This window comes from Grus americana, chromosome 10 (assembly GCF_028858705.1).
Source record: "Grus americana isolate bGruAme1 chromosome 10, bGruAme1.mat, whole genome shotgun sequence".
In the NCBI taxonomy this organism is placed as follows: Eukaryota; Metazoa; Chordata; class Aves; order Gruiformes; family Gruidae; genus Grus; species Grus americana.
The window spans coordinates 21,913,622-21,931,657 of NC_072861.1; the positions used below are offsets into that span (position 1 = coordinate 21,913,622).

General features: G+C 38.3%; 1 protein-coding gene across 1 annotated transcript in view; it reads left to right on the top strand.

The window, feature by feature from the left end:
• The first annotated feature begins 6,086 nt into the window (after positions 1 to 6,086).
• MAP2K1 (mitogen-activated protein kinase kinase 1) overlaps positions 6,087 to 18,036 on the top strand; it is a 41,482-nt gene continuing 29,532 nt past the window's right edge. The window contains exon 1 of the mRNA XM_054836619.1: positions 6,087 to 6,492. Within this exon, the coding sequence (XP_054692594.1) occupies positions 6,413 to 6,492 (80 nt within the window). The 5' untranslated portion in view covers positions 6,087 to 6,412. The remainder of the gene's footprint in view (positions 6,493 to 18,036) is intronic.

An 18,036-nucleotide genomic window follows, 5' to 3' on the forward strand; every position in this document is an offset into this window, starting at 1 on the left:
CAGGCTGTAATAAATAGTTCAAACCCTCTGAGATTTGGCAGCTGTGCATGTAAAATGCCATTTAAGGACTAAGACCGCAGGCTGCAGAAACAATAGGAGAGAGGCTCCAGGCTGCGGTCTCCAGTGCTGCTGCATCTGAAAAATTCTGTTTTCCTATTTTTACAGGTCAGTCCATAGAAGTGTATCTGACTTAAATTATAGGCTCTTCATTTAAACAAAATGAGAGAAATTAATGTCAAATATTAATACATTAAATGAATTGGGTTTCCCTTATTTCTCTATAAATTTGAATTTGACATATAATGTTTCTGGTAATTTATTCCTTCTAATATGACAAAATCAATTGCAGTTACTTTCCAGTTAAAAAAAAAAAATGTATCATTCTTTAGTCAAAATTATTTTACCACTTAGTGTTTAAAATGTGTATTCCCAAAAGCAGCAGCATCTTTTATAGTGAAGAATACCTTAAATATAGGGAGAACGCATTAATGGATTTGTTAGCATTGAATCCATTTATCTTTTTAGATATGGCCAATTTCTTCAATTGTTTGAAGCATATGAGTATGAAAATAAACACCAAGATATACTAATAATTATAGATCAAGTGCTAATTCCCAGCTCAAAACACTGTAAAGATTTGTCATATAAAATTACTGAAAATCAAATGTCTATATGATGAGCTCTTTGCATTGAAAATAATTGTCACTCTTTATATTAAAAAAATCTTTATAAACAAATTATTTAGGAGTAGCCTAAGTATCCGATTCATAGCTATTAGTCTGATACATCTTTTCATGTAAGTTTTCTTTAATATTTAAGAGGGGGGTATGTATGCGAAATAATCAGATGTTAAATACTTAGCTAGTGTTAACCGGACTTATTATAGGCTCAGGATTTAAAAATTCACATAAGTTCTTGTATATTTTCTGCAAAATCAACTGGTAAGTGAAAAGAAATAGGATATAGGGTTCTCTCAGAGCAAAGGCAGGGAGAAGGTAGTATTAATTTACGTGGCCGGCCAGTTTTCATATACCCAGGTCAGCCGGTCTGCATAAGCAGAGCTCTGTCCTGGGGCAAGTGTTTTGTCTTTGCCAGAACAGGTAGATAACAGATAAGAAAAAAGTGCTGGAAAGGTACAAAAATACTATACAAAGATTAAATCAGAAGATGACTTACAATCTCTGCAGAGAAGTACAATGTTATAAAACCTACCCTATTTATGCAGCTTTGATTAATCAATATTTTTGAAGAGTGTTTAATTAGAGACTGGATTTGATGACTTAGGTGGTTCTTTCTAGTCCTTTATTCCTAATTAAATGAAAACCATATGCTGGCAGGCATTGATTATTGTTTTTTCTTCAGGAAATGAATAACCAGCCACATGCTGATAAAATAATAAGTCAGGGAAAAAAACCCCATAGCTTGCCTCTGTTCTAGAAAACACTTCTGGTTTCTGGTTTAGGTAAAATGGAGATATTACTTGTTTGTTTCTGTATTGAACAGTGTCATTTCATTAGAAAAACTGCAGAAAATTAGCACCTTTTTATTTCAGGCTCATTTCCTGTTTTATGTTACACAAAATGTATGGCAAAGAAAATCTGTAAAATGGATAATTGGCTACTTCTACATTAGAAGGGTTTTACTCCTATGGGAGTAATACTTGTTCAGCAAAACCCCGCTAAGTATTACGTTGGCAAAGCTGTTCACACCATAAACCCTAGGCAAAACTGGTACCATTGTAGTTGTGTTAGTGGGAGATTGCATCTTATGGATTTAGCAAACTTCAGCTATTTGTAGTTTATACTTTGCTAATCTAATCTGAATTCTACATTATACAGTCACCTTAAACATTTCTAAGCTTTTAGTATATTACTAATCATTTAAGATTGTGTTCTGGTCCACAGTGTTCTTTTAAATCCCTGCTTCTTGAGGAAAACAAGATGTGCAAGACAGGTTGTGATCACTGTCTGTTTGAAAGTTGGTCTGTCAGCCCCCTTCTAATAATTTTTGATCCTGTTGGCCAATTTCAATCAAATTTGAATCAGGCTTCTTAAATTCCATTGCTTATGGGACTGATTATTTGCTTAAATTGCTTTGTTAAACACTAAATAGATTAAGAAGTATTAAATCTTACAAATAAAAGTTTGTGAATGTGTTTTGGCAGTAAAATATGCAGCTTTATGTGGCAATCAAGTTTTAAAAGTTGGGTTAATTTAGTGAGGCAATGAATCTATATAGTAATCATGTTTTCCTTTTCATGCAAGAAACTAGACAAAATTCAGGTTTCCATGAAGGAAAAAAGTGGTAATGAAGACAGGCTTCTTTGTTCCATATTTTAGTTCTATTTTCCAAGCAGTGGAGGAATCAATAAATCAGTCTCCCTGCTCAGAAGTCTTTCATAGAAATTACACTATTTTCACTATTTTCACTGTATTTACAGTATTTTTTCTTCATTTTTTCCTCTCTGATCCACCTTCAGAAACACCTGTTCGTGGTCCCTTCCACAGAGAATATTCAAATTCCCAAAACGTGTTTTGTTTTGGCTAGGGAAATACGCTTAATTTTCAGTTGCAAATATACTGAAGTTGAACCTATTTGTTTTACTGGAGCTCAACCTACAACAATCTTGAAACTTTTCAAATGTGCTATATAATCAAAGAAAACTGATCATTCAATATGCCTGTATAGATCAGTGTGACAACCATTATAAAAAATCAACGACAACAAAACAAATAAGGTGTCTTTCCAGGGGTACAATTGTGCCTGAGGAACTTGGCGGTGGTGGCAGCAGTTCCACAGAAATTATTCCTGCGGTAGCATCAATCCATATGCTCATGACTTTACTTCTGTATTCGGTCAATTCAAAATACCTTTGTTTTTGTGCTATAGGTCAAAGGGACTTTAAAACAGATGAATTCAGTAATTTTCCAGTTTCCACGTTTGCAGTGCAAGTATAAAGTGCTCCAGGGGAGGGAGCTATCTCTTCATAGCTGGAACTGGATGGAGGGAGCGTGCCTTTGAATGGCAAAGCTGTGAAAATCATGATTTAATCTTTTCTACTTTAGAAATGGTAAAATATTAGGAGCGATATAGCATTTTCACATAATATATAGGGAAGATTGTTCATCATTTCAGTTTCTATGGAAGCATTAATGACTACTTTGATGAAAAATATTATTTTACTTTTGCAAACCACAGAAAATTAAAACATACGGAATTCAGAGTGGTTCTGTATACAAAGTATTTATAATAGAAATTTTGTTATGGAATTTACTCTGCACTGTTACTGTCAGCTGAGTCAACCAATGTGATCCACACTTCTTTATCACTATGTTTCAAAAATTCTGCATACCAAACCCTCTGTTTTCAGTAGTTATGTCCAGTCATTCATCTGTTTGCGTAGGCTTTTTTTCTGATGGAGAAAAACAATGTTACAAGGAGAAAAATAATTCAAACTCTATATGAAAATTCAAGATTCACAACTAAAATTCTTCTTTGTTCAGTCCAACTATTTAAAAGAAAATAAAAACTTCCTTGCAATAATCTTTGCAGAGAAAAAGAGGCCATACTTTGCAATACAATAGAATAACTATAGTTGTGTAACTCGTGTAGGCAATGACAGTACAGGGCAACTGCAATTATACGGGGCTTACATTGTAATTGTGTATTTGATATTTGCCTAATATTCACGTTCGCTGCAAAGTTCAGAGTTTCAGACAAAGGAGTCCTTGCATTTCTGCACACACAGTTGTGTAAAGAGAAAAACAACCTCAGCTGCAACTCGATGTCTTCTTCAGAAAAAAAGTCTGAATTTAGCATAGAAAGACTTGATACTCCATGAGTAACTGCAAATACTAGTCATTCCATTTTACTGTAGTCCCTTAATCCTGTGGCAAAAAAGAAAGGAAAATAGCATATAATTAAAAATTCTCAAATAACTATATAAATCTTGATTTCTTAAATTTTAATTTGTGGCTGAACCAACTCATTGGAGTATAAAACCTGTCCACAGTTGTAAAGAAGTTATTGAGTGATGTATTCCTATGTCTGCGTTGTGTATGAAAAAGACTGTATCGCTTCAAAAGTTAGGGAATCTCAGCAAAAACTGCAGTTTATGGAATGAGAACTGCCTCACAGGATGGAGGTCCCTGCCTTCACACCGAAACCACACGTGTAGTGTTCCTTACCGGCGCTGAACACCAACCAGAGCTTGTGAACAGTTCCTGCTCCTTGCCCAGAGACACACGCACGGTTCTGAAGCTGGAGCACCTGCCTAGCAAGGAAGAAAGGTGTTTCTAGGCATTGATATTTTTCTGCTCTTGGGCAAAGGACATAAAGCACAGAAATGTAGTATCAGTTAGAGCAATCAGTGCTGGAACTGCCAGAGAAACTCATGTTTGACTCTTCTACCCAGTACCAAGCCACCTTAGCACCAAGTCACATGGTACTACGTCAGCTCCTGGTGAATGTGTGTCTCTGAGAGATTTAATTTACCACTTAAGCAAATTTTTGAGTAATTGTAGAGTCTTTTCTTCTAGGTGTGTCACATTTGTTGACAGATTAGAGCACTGTACAGTACAAAAACTTACAGTAGTAGTGGTAAGAAATTCTCAGCTATGTCAGAAAACAGAAGAAATCTGCTTAATGGAGAACTTCTCAGAGTACAGGCCTTTTCATCTTCTGCTGGATTCAGACAAAGAGAAATTAATCTTCCAAAGCAGCACAGACTTTACCCAACTTCTTTACAGATCTCAGCAGTAGAGGCAGGACTGTATTGTCACTCTTTTCAGAGAAGTCAAATACATGGAACTCCTTTTATCTTCTAAATCTTGTCATACGATTAGCACAGGAATGCCATTGTTACACTGCACATGTGCAATAGCCAGACTGGCTTTGTGGCTCCAAATGGTGTGGTTCTGACGTCCTCTAGGGTTATGTGGTAGGCTTATTTTCTGACAAATCAGTACTTCATAGACGTGTGGAAGCAAGTTGATGTTAAGGCAGTGTTCATCTTAAATTCCAATGTGGAAGATTTTTTCAGTAGTAAAGTGGCTTTCGTTTGCTGCAGTTTTAACTTACGTATGTTGGTGTTTTTCTCCCCAAGATAATCCATACAAAAGAGGAACTGTTCCGTCCATGGGGTGGGGTCGCAGCCCTGCTGCCGAATAGTTCAGGACTCGTGTGCTTAACCTTAACTGTTCATACAGTCCCCATATTCAACATTGATGTTTTGTAAAAATTTAATTTATACATCATACTTTTTCAGCCATGCATTCTTGCTTTTGTATGCCAAAATGTCATGGAGAGCTTCTGAAAAATAAAATTTTGTTATATTTTTAAGTTCACTAAAATAACATGATTACAAAAAACCTGGAGAACCCTGAAGTCATCACGATGTAAGTCGGAACTTCTCAGAAATGTACCCACATAAAACCATCATCATGTTAATATGTGAAATATATGTGACCAAATCTGGCCATTCCTAGTAGCCACAGCGATGCTTTATCAAAAGCAGCTTGGGCATTTCATTTTCATACTCGTGGTACTATTTATAATTCACAGTTTTGTAACTGTAATCCTCAGCTTCCATTTTTAATTTAGGCATTTACTTTGGGAAAAATTTAGCAGCCCTTAGTACCCCAGCCGAGGCTTACGTTTTAATTATGAATACAGTAGTTTCCACATCGGGATGCATTAATGATTGCATAGGAGGGAGATAAAGAAACTGCTCCACAGAACATCGTTTCAACGAGGGGGTTTCTCTTCGGAGAAAACGATGTCGCTTGTTGGAAACTGCTGTTTTAATTAATCACTATGAGAATACTCAACAACAACAACAAAACCACCACCAAAACCCCCAAAAACTTGAAGATAAAGCCATCAACTGCATGCACCGGAGAGCGGCGGTGGCGGACCCGAGCAGTACCGGTACCCGGAGGGGAGCGACTCCCTCGCACCGCCCCCGCCCCGCGACGTGCGAACCCCGCAGGTGCGGGCAAAGCACAGTGAGGGCAGGGCTTCGGGACGGCTTCGCTCAGCCCCGGTGCGCATGCGCCTGTCCGTGGCGCTTGCGTACTGGGCGGCCCAGAGTGGTGCGCGCAGGCGCAGTCCCGAAGAAGGACACATTTTGAGCCCGGGCAGTTTCCCCTGTCGGGAGCTGCCGGGAGGGAGCTCGGCGCTGCTCCGCCGGGGGAGGTCGGCGCTGGGCGGGAGGGGCGGCGCGGCGCGGCGCGGCCGGGCTCTGGCGGCGGCACAGGCACCTGCCTGCTGAGGAGGCTGCCTGCAGCTCGTGGAGCCACCGGCGGCGAGGGGAGCTCCCAACTTTGCTCCGCCGCAGGAAGTCCCTCGAACCTGGCCGAAGTGGGGCCGGGGCTTCTCCGTCCGGTACCCTCTGCGCCGTCTGGGGGCGAAAATGCCGAAGAAGAAGCCCGGGCCGATTCAGCTTAACCCCGCTCCGGATGGCTCCGCCGTCAACGGTACCAGCTCTGCAGAGTGAGTGAAGCCGGTTGGGGGGTGGCCGAGGCACCGGCGGGGCTGCCCGCGTTCCGCAGCGGCCGCCGTCCCGCGTCCCTGAGGTGACGGGCGCGGCCGCCCCCGCTGCAGCCTTCCCGCCGCCCGGAGCGGTGCGGTGGGCTTCTGCAGACCGGCCCCCGCCGCTGCGAGCGGGGCAAAGAGCGTGTCCGGGGCGGTGAAGTGGCACCAGCGCTGCTGGGTTACTTTCTCCTTAAGCCGTCTTGCTTTAAACCGGTACCGCCTGCTTTCCAGAAAAATCAAAATTATTGATTCCCGGGGGGGTGTGTGGCCCCTCTGTGGGAGCTGCTAAGAGTCTCCTGAACGGAATAAGTGGATGGTGTCTTCGGCAGTAAATAAACTTCTGTCAGATATGCGAGGTAAATAAGCTGGGGAAAAAAATAGAGGAAAACTTGTATAACTCTTGTAACCAATAATGGTATCTGCTAAATTCTTAGATTATATAATTAGCAAGTGCCAAATTTTACACTTCCAGTAGCATATTTTGTAAATATGTATGTGGGAGAAGTTATATTGAAAATTCCAGATTTGTAGAAAAGGTGTTTTGTTTTTTTTTTTTTTTTCCTCCTTGGCTTTAAACCAAACTAACGTTAGCTTTGGTAAATCTTTTTCAGTAATTAGCATGTAATGCTAGGCACATCAGTGAGTGTGTTTGGTGAAAATGCTTCTCAGCTTTCCTGTGTGTAATTAAACATTAAACTCTATCAATGTGTGGCAGGTAGGTCTAAGGTAATCGTGGATATGCTTGAGGGAAAAAAAAAAAAAGCCTGGACATTGGATTATTGCATGTTGCTTCTGAAGTCTCTGAGCTTATGGATGTGGCTGAGCGTGGTGGCTTCAGTTACACAGGTACGGTGCCAGCGCCCTAAAGTACTGAAGTGCTATAAAAGGATTTTCTTTGTGGTTAACAGGTCTGTGTTCACTGCTTAATTTTTAGATTAAGGTGATGGGCTAGCTCTTAACTGAGCCTTGAAACAAAGATGGATCTTGAAAGAACAGATTCCTGTCCCTGTATGGTCAGTTCAGTCTTCTCTCAGATATGTAAACTGAATTCTGATACAATTGTGTGCCACCCTGACAGAGGGTCACGAGGCAGAATTGCAGTAAGATCTGCAAGCCTTGGGCTTTCAAGTGCTCTGCATGTATCATGGTTGCCACATTTTCTGACAGGCTTAGATCTCATTTAACCACCCAAACATCTCAAAAAAAAAAAAAAAATCATCTAGCAGCTCCAGCTGTGACATTTCTAGTAAACTCTTTTGATGGTTAACTGAGAGATGAGCTGTTTAAAAACTACTCTTTGGTGGGAGTTACTGGTTATATCTAAACATTATGCTCTGAATATCATGCAGGACTTGTTCTGGATTGATGGGGGAAAAAATATTATTTTTATGTTTGCCTGTATAGCACTTTCCAGTTGATTTTCTTCAAGGTATTTGAGGATATGTTGATTTAGTCTTCAGGGATCCCTATTGCATATGGGTCTTGTTTTATAGAATAAATCTGATATACCTAACACTTGCTGGATTTAGTACCTGAAATTAATAACCAAACATGCAATATATATTTCTTCACTCAAGAAATGCCGTTAATTTTAAATTACTTTTACATGTCTGATACCATTTACGTGGAAACCTTCAGAGACTCATGGGAGTCTCGAGTCTTGTTTACACTGATGAACTATCTTGCTTCATTTTCTGTTTTGTGTGTTGATTTGTTTGTTATGTGTGTCTCCTAGACTTCTGTTCTTTGTCATACATAAGACCTTATACCCAGCTTTTGCCAGGCTTAGAGATGTTTTGAGTATTTTTAAAGGAAGTAGCTTAGTGAAAGTAAATCCAGCAACCTGTTGTCTTATAAACAGCCAGAATTAATTAATTGTGGAAATATCCCCTCATCCTGCTAATATTAAATCCTCGTTGTGAAAGATTTCAAATGACAAAGAATAGTTGCATCAGAATTTGGAAATGTTTTTAGAATTAAATTGAAAACTCTTCAGGGTTTTTGTGGGTTTTTTCTTCATCTGTAAGATGGTTTCTTTTTTCCCTCTCCTACTCTTTCCTTTTTTTCCCCATTTGGTTACTGCTTGAAATCAAGAGTAGAGGTGTTTGTCAGCCTGTGTACATTGTCAAGCGTTTCAAGTATGGTATGCATCTGTGGACTACCATATTAACACTTTCTAAAGCTCTGTTCCTGTTCTAATGGAATTTTGGCTATGTGAGTCTCCAGTTACTCGTTTGCTTCCACCATATACAAACCTGTCACTTTGCAAATGATCTTGGATGCTTCCCTGTTCTTTTTCAGAGAAGAGAACCTCTCAAGAGAAAGAATGAAAAGAGCTCAAATTACTTGGCTAAGTAACATGAAGATTGAGAGCGAGGCAATATGATTGCTATCTGTAAATGCATGAAGGACCTAAACATCCAGAAGGAAGGAAGTTACTTAGGCCCAAAGAGAATGTTGGCACAAAAATCAAACGGATATAGTTTGCCCATCAGTAGTTGTATGTTGGAATTTGGAAACTTTCTAAGTGTCAGAGGTGGAAGGTTCTGTAACATATTCTGATGGGTATTTGACCCCCAGAATATCTTGCTAGCTTTAAAATATTGACGCTTAATACTTTTAGGAATGAGTACATGTGATACTTTGACTTCCTGGCAGAAAGGAAGGAGAAAGGGAGGAAATGAAAGAAGAAGGGGCTGGATGATTCAGGATGTCCTGCTTTCCATTCGTGTCCTGTCATCTGTCTTCATCCTTATTTGGCCATGGGAACTCATTGACTAGAATAAGAAAAAGCTTACAGCATGAGGTGTAGGGCTTTAAGAAGTATGCATATGAGGCCTGGCTCTCACTTGGATGACTCTTCTTTCTTTCTTTTTCTTTCTTTTTTTTCTTTTCCCTGGCAAGGTAGCATAAAGAAGAGTTAGGGTACTTGCAATTTAAATACATGTATACTGAATATTTTATTGAAAATTTCACAATTTTTTTCTCTGACAGTTTTTGTTATTTGTAGCGATTACTTTAATTATTTGTACAGGACGTTGTGGGTTCTCTCTGTGGCCTTCCAAATCCCTAGCTACCCTGCTGGACAATAGAGAAAACTTAATAAAAGATTTTCTTACGCTGCGAGCTTCACTTCTGTTTTTGACACTTCCTGCTGAGAAGCAGTTGCACAGAGAGAGTTGAACCTGTGCTGCTGTTCTTGAGCTCCGTGTTTCAGATCATCAGAATGAAACCAAGACGACATTGGCCAACGGCAGGTTTAACTTCATTCTGGTACTTTTGGAGCTGTGCTGTTATACCTGTGTAGAGATTTTGCAGAGAAAACAGGTGGAAAAACCCAAACAAACCTGAAAGAAAATTAATGAAAGTAATGCTTCATTTTTGATTGAATGTGCTGGGATAGTTTACTGTCTTAATAGCTATGAGAAACAAGAACAAAATCTCCACTCTCTGTTTCTTTCAAACTTCTTACTCCCTGTCCCTTGGAATATCTGACAGTTGTTACCCAATTTCTATGTTTCTTTAAATCCAGACTAGACCCAGAACATGAAGTGGAAGCTCTGCAAAGAAGCAGGAGTGTAGGTTTCAAGATAATGCTGCTTTCTGTATTACAATATTTTTTTTGTTCATGTTATTCTTTAATTGCATCTTTAAAAAAAAAAGTAGGCAGAGGGTAGGGTCATATTTATAATGAGAAAGTTAGTTTGATAAAAAATTCCAGTGAAGACAAGGTACAACTAGTTTTTAGCTTGCTGTGGGTAGTCCAGTGAATGCCAGGTAAGGGCATGTATGATGGTATGTACAAACCATGCTGAAACAGAAGTTTCACTGTCTTGTCTCAAATTTTATATGTTTAGGTATTTGTTTTAGGTTTTTTCTGGGTGAAAACATAATGTTGAATGGCCACCTAACTGTTCTCTCACATGGCAGAACAGAATTAGGGTACCTTATTGTTTCCCAACTTTGGTCTCTGGTTTCTTTGACACATTAAGTCTTATAACGGCTCATCGCTGAATCCCTAAACAGCTGATGCTATTAATATATTATAGGCATGTCAAATTCTTACTGTGTTTTAACTTCTTTGGCTTCTTAAAATCGATATTCAATGAGATCCAAATAGATGCTTGATCACTTTTTTTAATTCGAAACAAATATGTGACATGATTAAGTTACTTAAAGTGCTTTTGACTGAGATGGTATAAAAATGCAAGAGTTTTATAGTTACAGCTTTGTAATGTAATTTTTAAAAAAATCATACCTTTTTTGGTATTCTTCAAAACATATAGTCTGTAAGTTAGACTGCATAATGAATTTTGAAGTGTCCACTGATCTCAGGAAAGTGCATTAAAAGTTCAGCTAAAATGCCCATGTCCAGAAGTATGCATATAGAAGAAAAAATTGATTAAACTTGTGCCTTGAGATTCTTGTCCTGGTTTTGGTTGGGATAGAGTTAATATTCTTTCTAGTAGCTGGCATAGTGCTGTGTTTAGGACTTAGTATGAGGATATGTTGATAACACTCTGATGTTTTCAGTTGTTGCTAGGTAGTTGTAGTGCCTACACTAAGTCAAGGACTTCTCAGCTTCTTGGCCCTGCCAGGTGCAGAAGAAGCTGGGAGAGCACAGCCTGGACAGCTGACCCAGACAGGCAAAGGGATATTCCCTGCCATATATAGTGGGGAACCTACCTGGGGCGGAAACACACTGGACATTGGGGAGGGTTTCTGCAGGAGGGGAACAATTGCATTTGTGCATCACTTGTTGATTAGTATTATTGTATTAGTAATATGTATTATTCTTCTTTTGTTATCCTATTAAACCAGCTGGGGTTAAACCATGACAATTCTAAGTTATGTTTAATGAGATAAAATGTTTTGGAATATAATGTAGACTGTATTCACAGCCTGTTTTGTAGTGCTTACTTTAAAAAGTGAAAGAAATAGTCAATACAATGTATTTTGTCATAGAGCACAACAATCCAGTGAGCCACCACATAAGCATTATAATTATTTTTTTAGTTTGTCTTTCATGTAAGATTACTGCTGCGGTTAGGGATGTATGTTAATGTTTCACTGCTTAAAAATTCTAATTACAGAAGAGGCACTTTAAGATTACTTTTTGTGTACATCAGTTATGTTTGGATATGTCTACAAACTGTGTTGTACGAACAACCGTGGTGTACAAGAGTTCACATTGAAAAGTGGTTGGGATTGAAATGTCTTTTTTTCATTTGTTCTAAAGAATTCCAAAATATATAAACTGCATTTGTGTTTTAGCAACAACTGGTATCTCCCAAATCAAACCTAAGGTATGATCTCTGCTCTGGGAAGACATGGCTAAGCAAATCTCAGACGTGACGTAGCGAGGTATAACATGAGGTAGAATGAGCAGAGTAAGATTATGTTCTTGGTGAGGAGGACTAAGAACAGTATGAAAGAACACTTCTGTTTTGTGTTTAATTAGAAAAAATGTAAACAAAAAAGTAGAACATGGGGTTTGCATCTGCCTTTAACATGCTGTAAAGAAGTAAGTCTTTGAGAGGACTTTAGGAAGATACTGTCTGTAGGTCTTTACCACCTTAGTAACTGTATTTCTTTAAAGGACGTGGCCTGAAAGAAGGTCCAAAGGCAACTGTGAGTGAAAACAGGTCATCAGGAATGGGGCTGCTGTTACTGGTGGTGCTTACACCCATGACAAACAGGTTTGGGCTTTCTGGTTTTTAAGTCTTAACTGTATAGTACATACATGCCTTAGAACCCTTCAAACCAAAGAGTAATTTCATAGTAATGGATGACTGGCAAATTCCAGTCATAGGCTCAGAATTGCAGTCTTAATTTGTCAGCTTTTTCTTGTTGCTTCTTGCTGTTTATTCTGTTTAAATTGCATTAAGGAAGCCCCTGAATAGCTGGCATGACCTCTGAGTGCAACTGCTTGTATTTGATAGTCAAAGAACAATTTTGGAGTTATGCAAAACTGATCTGAACTTCAATTTGTATTGCAATTTGCAAACTAAATAGTTGCTTACTTACCAGGCACCTTGCAATATTCATGTTTTTCAATATCATTCTCAAGGGAAGGTCAGTTTGGGCTTTGTAGGAGTAGAAAGGCAGATTGTCTCCTATCATCTGTAGTGTGGTGGGTTTTGGTTTGGGCTTTTTGGTCTTCAAGTTTGCGTTGTAAAATGGAGTGGGACGAGGGGAGCAGCAGAACCAGTGGGCTGTGTCCCAGTAGAGCTTGTTCCAAGAGGATTTGTTCTCCATGGAGTAATTGGTTTTTGTCAGTTTTCTCGGATGTGAGTTTAGATGAAATGGAAGGAAGACTTTTTCATGGAGTTGTTAATTTTAATGCTTTCTGGGTCACTTCTGCCTTTTGGTTTTTGGGGATTTTTTTTTCTTTGTTTTTAAAACCAAAAAGTCTCTGAGGAGGGGCAGCCCATCTATGGAATTTCTTTGACTCAGAGGAGCTTCGTGTGCGTGTGGTGGTCTGGAAGATTAGGCCCTGGAATTTTAACTGCTCTGGCTGGATTGCAGTTGCATTGAATGTGTATGTGGAATTACTCTAAACTTGTTTCTGAATTCTTTTCTTAAATATTTTACTTTTCTTTTTTTCATCTCCTACTAATGAAGGATTAACCAAGCTTACAAATACATGTGGTATGACAGAATGCATTTTGGGCAGGCAATAATAAATGCTAGATAATTCCAAGAAAGCTGTGAGCCTTTTGTTACTCATTAAATCGTCCAAATTTAGATTAAAACATACTCATAGCATTCTCTTTAAATGTGCACGAGCCTGTGCATAGTCCTTCACTGAATTAGAAATAGCATTTTAAAAATACTTCAGAAGCTAATAGAACACCAGATCTGTTAAAATAGCAGAATGTAAGAGCCTGCATCACCTTACTTTTTATATTATTTCTGGATGTGTGTGCTGAAAAAGTGTACAGCTAAGTAAGTGTACACAGCTAATACAGGAATCAACACAAGTGGCAAATTGACCTATGCTGTTCTTACTTCATAGGCAGCTTTCAGTTTACAATTATGGATATATGAAATATTTCAAGACACTTAATACTGAGGTAACAGTAAATACCAAATCTTGTTATGTATTTACACCTATATTTAAGAGTAATGACAGTCATAGAGGCATCCTTTAGTTATTATAAAGTTGTCTTTGTTCAAAAAGCATAAATAAGTTTTGGAGAGTTAAATAAAAACTGGGTGTAAAAATAAATGTTGCATTCCAATGAGATGAAAGGTAAGGAAAGTGCGGGCTGTAAATATTGATCCAGCCACTTTTCCTTTTCTGTCCCATAAAGCACCAATTCTGTAGATGGTTACAAAGTGATTTCACAATTAGGCATGTGCAAGAACCTGCTCCTTCTTCAGAAGTCCTCTCCTTGCTGTGCCCACATCATCCTGATGCTTCTTTTCTTCTATCAGCTCTTAGAGAGATGTGTATGTGATCTGACTGAGAACTTACCCACCAAAGAAGCCTACATTAGTTTTCTAGGAGAGCTATCCTCTTATGCTTGCAGCAGCGTTGACATAGCCACGTGGTGAACTTAATCACAGAAATAATCTGGCTGAAAATGTGCAGTATTTTTAGTTAACTTTTAAATGGATCTGTTATCTGAATTGGTTACTTCAGAATGAATGGCTAGGGGCAGAATGAGGCAGAGCCACCTCCTTTGGCAAGAGCCCAGGCTTTTGCAGGATTAAGTGACAGTATACTTGGAGCCTGAGAGATACTATTGAGATATGTTGAAATTCAGTAATTACAACAATTTCTGAGTAGCATATCTTTTAATTGAATAGTCTCAAGTCTCTGCCTCAAGAGGATCACGTTAGCTGTGAAACCTTCCAGTGTTATCTAGTAGCTGAAGATTAAAAAAAAAAAAAAGGATTGAAAGGGACTAAGTAAATGCAATACGTAGTTGAATTATTTATTTGGCATAACAGTGCTACTGTTGTTAATCTGGGCAAAGGGTCTTTGCTTTAGCGCTGGCTTAAACAAAACATGAAAATTGTGGGGAATTTACATGAGACAGGAAATACATCAGGAATACTCAATATTTGAGTGGATATTGACTAAATATTTCAATGTATATAGGAGGAAAGTCCTGAAATGAACTGAGGAAGGAGTTTTCTTATGTATGGTAAGCCTAGATGTTCCCTTTAAATTATTAAGTTTTAAATTTTCCAGTAAAAAAGCTTCCTCCTGCCCCTCCCCTTTCTTGCCCATGTTACCCTTTTTACAGCTGCATCTGTTCTCCCATCATTGCCCTGGGGATTGACCGGGCTTTATAAAGTGTACGGATTCCACTGCCAAAACACAAAAATGTCTCTGAGGAAGCAGTCTTAGTTGGCAACATCAGTTTCTAGCTTGCTGATTTTTGGGGGAGCAGTATATTCCAAATACTTTTTTAAATTATTTTTTTTAGAGGAAGGAATGGAATATTTTTTCTCTAGAAGACTTACTAACGTGTTGCTAGAAATTAGCAATCAGATGATTTCTGATTTGATATATGTTCAATATTACTTAGACAAAATCTTGATTATACTTTGGAATGAATATGCAAGGCTTTCTGCCAGTTACTGCCCACAGGAATTGAACAACCGGGAAAGACTAATTCACTGCTCAGTATCTCTTTGCAAACATCTGTTGAGAAGCTGTTGTCATCCTGAGTCTTGTCTGAGCAAGAGGAAAGTGAATTCCTGCAAAACTTTTACCTACTCGCAGCTGAGGACATGGTCTTTTACCTGGATTGAGTGGCCTCGCCAGCAGAAGGAAGTATACAGTGGTGTCTGTGACTGGGTGACACATGCAAAAGGAATAAGGATGGAAGCAGATTATTTTACTTTACAGGCTGAGAACTAGGAGAGAGAGATTCCAGCAGTGTGTGATCTTTGGATGAACAAATATCTTAAAAATCTACTTTCGGGTTTTTAAGACAAACTGTTGAAACTTCCTGGCAACTCTTCTTTCTTTCAATGGTTTTTACAACTCAGCATTGTTCTGTGCTTTTCTAGGATGTTTTTCAATGTGGTGGGAAGATGAGTCAGCAGATTTATTGTAGCAAATAAAACAATCACAGAATGCATTTTTTGGGGGGGGGGGGAATACTCTGGTTAGAGATGTGTGTGTATTTACAGGTGAGTATTTCTATATGTATTGGTACAGTCTATACATATATTAAGTAAAAATTATTAATTTCTTCCACTAAATGGCTATACTGGCAAATGTTCTGTGTTATGCAATCCATCCATTTCAAATATAAGGCAAAGATCTAAACCTTCCATCCATGACTCTGTCTGAATCCTGGTTATGGGTTGGGTTTTTTATGTTTTCATCTGCACATTCTGGCAATTTTCTTTCCCAGTCCTTGATGTGTTAACTGCAGCTTTTGAAGAAGTCTGTGCTTCTATGCCTGGCTCAGCTCTTGCACAGAAGGAGTCTCAATTCTAGTCCTGGCTTTTTCATGGGCCTTGTAAATGGATACTGTAACTTCATCTTTTTTATTATTGTAGTGTCTCTCAGTCTGTGTATCTACCACATAAGGGAGTCGTGAAGATACTGTTACCGTTATTATTGCACATGTTTATCCCTTGTTTTTATCATTAAATTTAACCCAAAGTTCAGAGAAATAATACAATGGAAAAGCAGGACTTGTGTAAATACGTGTGTCAGCTGATGATCAGGATTTTATAACTTCTATTTATCCTCTGTGTTGTGTTTTAAATACCTACTACATAGGTTCCTTTTTCTGTCCATAAGGCAGTGTTAATTGCCCTCTGGCTCTTTTGTTCTGGTTGTATGTAGTGCTGGCTAGGAAAAATCAGTGGTAAGTGCAGATATATTTATGAAAGGGAGATTGAGAATTTAAATTTCTGGTTCTGGAGATTTGATTCTTGAATTTCTTAATTTGAGATGGCAGAGTTTATTTGTGGTGAACTTTGAATTCAGTGCTACAGTAAGTCCCGAGGAAGTCTTTTAACTGAGGAAAAAAAAAAACAAAACAAAAACAAACCCCAAACCAGTTGTATTGTTTAGCCACAGAGCTCACTACGTGAAAGGAGTGCCTTAGCCTTGCCACTGGATAAAGGGCTGAAACTCCAAGTGGTGGCTGGGAACAGCTGCAAAAAAATCTGGTAGGAAGAGGCAGCCAGGGCATGAATCTGCAGTCTGTCCGTTTGTGCCACGGCTTGCATCTGTGGCTTTACTCTCTTTGGTGAACTGTCTTCAATTTAAACTTGGCATGCTTTGGCTTATTTAAGAAAAAATAGTCTGAAATGTTTAATGGGATAGTGGTTAGGCTAAAGTAAAAGAGGGAGGAAGCTTAAAGCAAAGATTCCTACCCAACAGCTCAGCCTAAAGGAGTTTTTTGAAGTTAAGCTGTCCCATTGATTGGAGACTCAACAGGAAACTTGAAGTTCTATTACATCTTTTCTTTAAAATGCATGCCTTTCAGCTTTAGAAAAATTAGAATTCTTATATTGATTTAGTCTAGCTGGATACTTTTTTGCACAGAACAATACTTTTCTAATAGTTTTGTTTTACATACCTTTTAGTAAGAAATAGATTTTAATCAAATTGTCTGCCTCTTATTCTGACTGTTTTTTTTTTTTTCTGGCAGTATTAAACCTCAAAATATGCCCTGCCGTGTCTGTTGCATTGTGGAGGTGGAATGGTATTTTCAAATGTTAAAACTCATGCTAGAAATAAGCAGGTGTATTGGGTAATCATATATCCCACCTAAAGATAAGGGTGATTTAGGAAGGACCTCTAACATGTTGCAAGAATTGAAAATAAGGAGGAATTGAGAAAAGTGTATTTTTCTAAAACATGACTCTTGCACTTATAGTGAGTTGGTATATTTTTGAGTTGTTTTAACTGCAGATTTTGAGGCTGCACTGGAGTTAGCCCAGACAGAGACACACCTATGCCGTAAGCTATGAGACTACTGTAATTACTTTTATCTTCTGTGTTATTCTGTGAACTGTTCTTTGTTAAAGGAAAAGTTAAATAAAAATTTGTCTTATTGCCCAGGTTTGGCATAGTCATGCAAAATAGTAGTCTGTCTTTTCAAAACTGCAGAATGTCTTCATGTTCTTAATACTTTATTTCAGCTCTCTGATTGAGGTTGTTCATGGAAATGATGTAGTGAACTGCCTACTTTCTTCTCTAAATTGACAGTTGTGTAGGCTTGAGGAAAGCATTACTGTCACTGTTCTGGAAAACAACCCCCAAGCCTGTATCCTCATGTGACAGTAGATCTGAAAGTGAATGTACTTTTTTTTATGCTTTCACTCATACTAATTGTTCAGCTTGCAAAACTGATAGTAATAACTTTGAACAACTATTTGACAAATTACTGTTAAAGACTGTCAGACTTTTTTTCTCTACCACAGTTTTTCTTCTCTCCCTAAAGTAGACTTCAGGGTTGAGTACAGCTTTAATGTAGCCTTTAAGGTTGAGTATATGATTTGATTTGAGTTTATGAA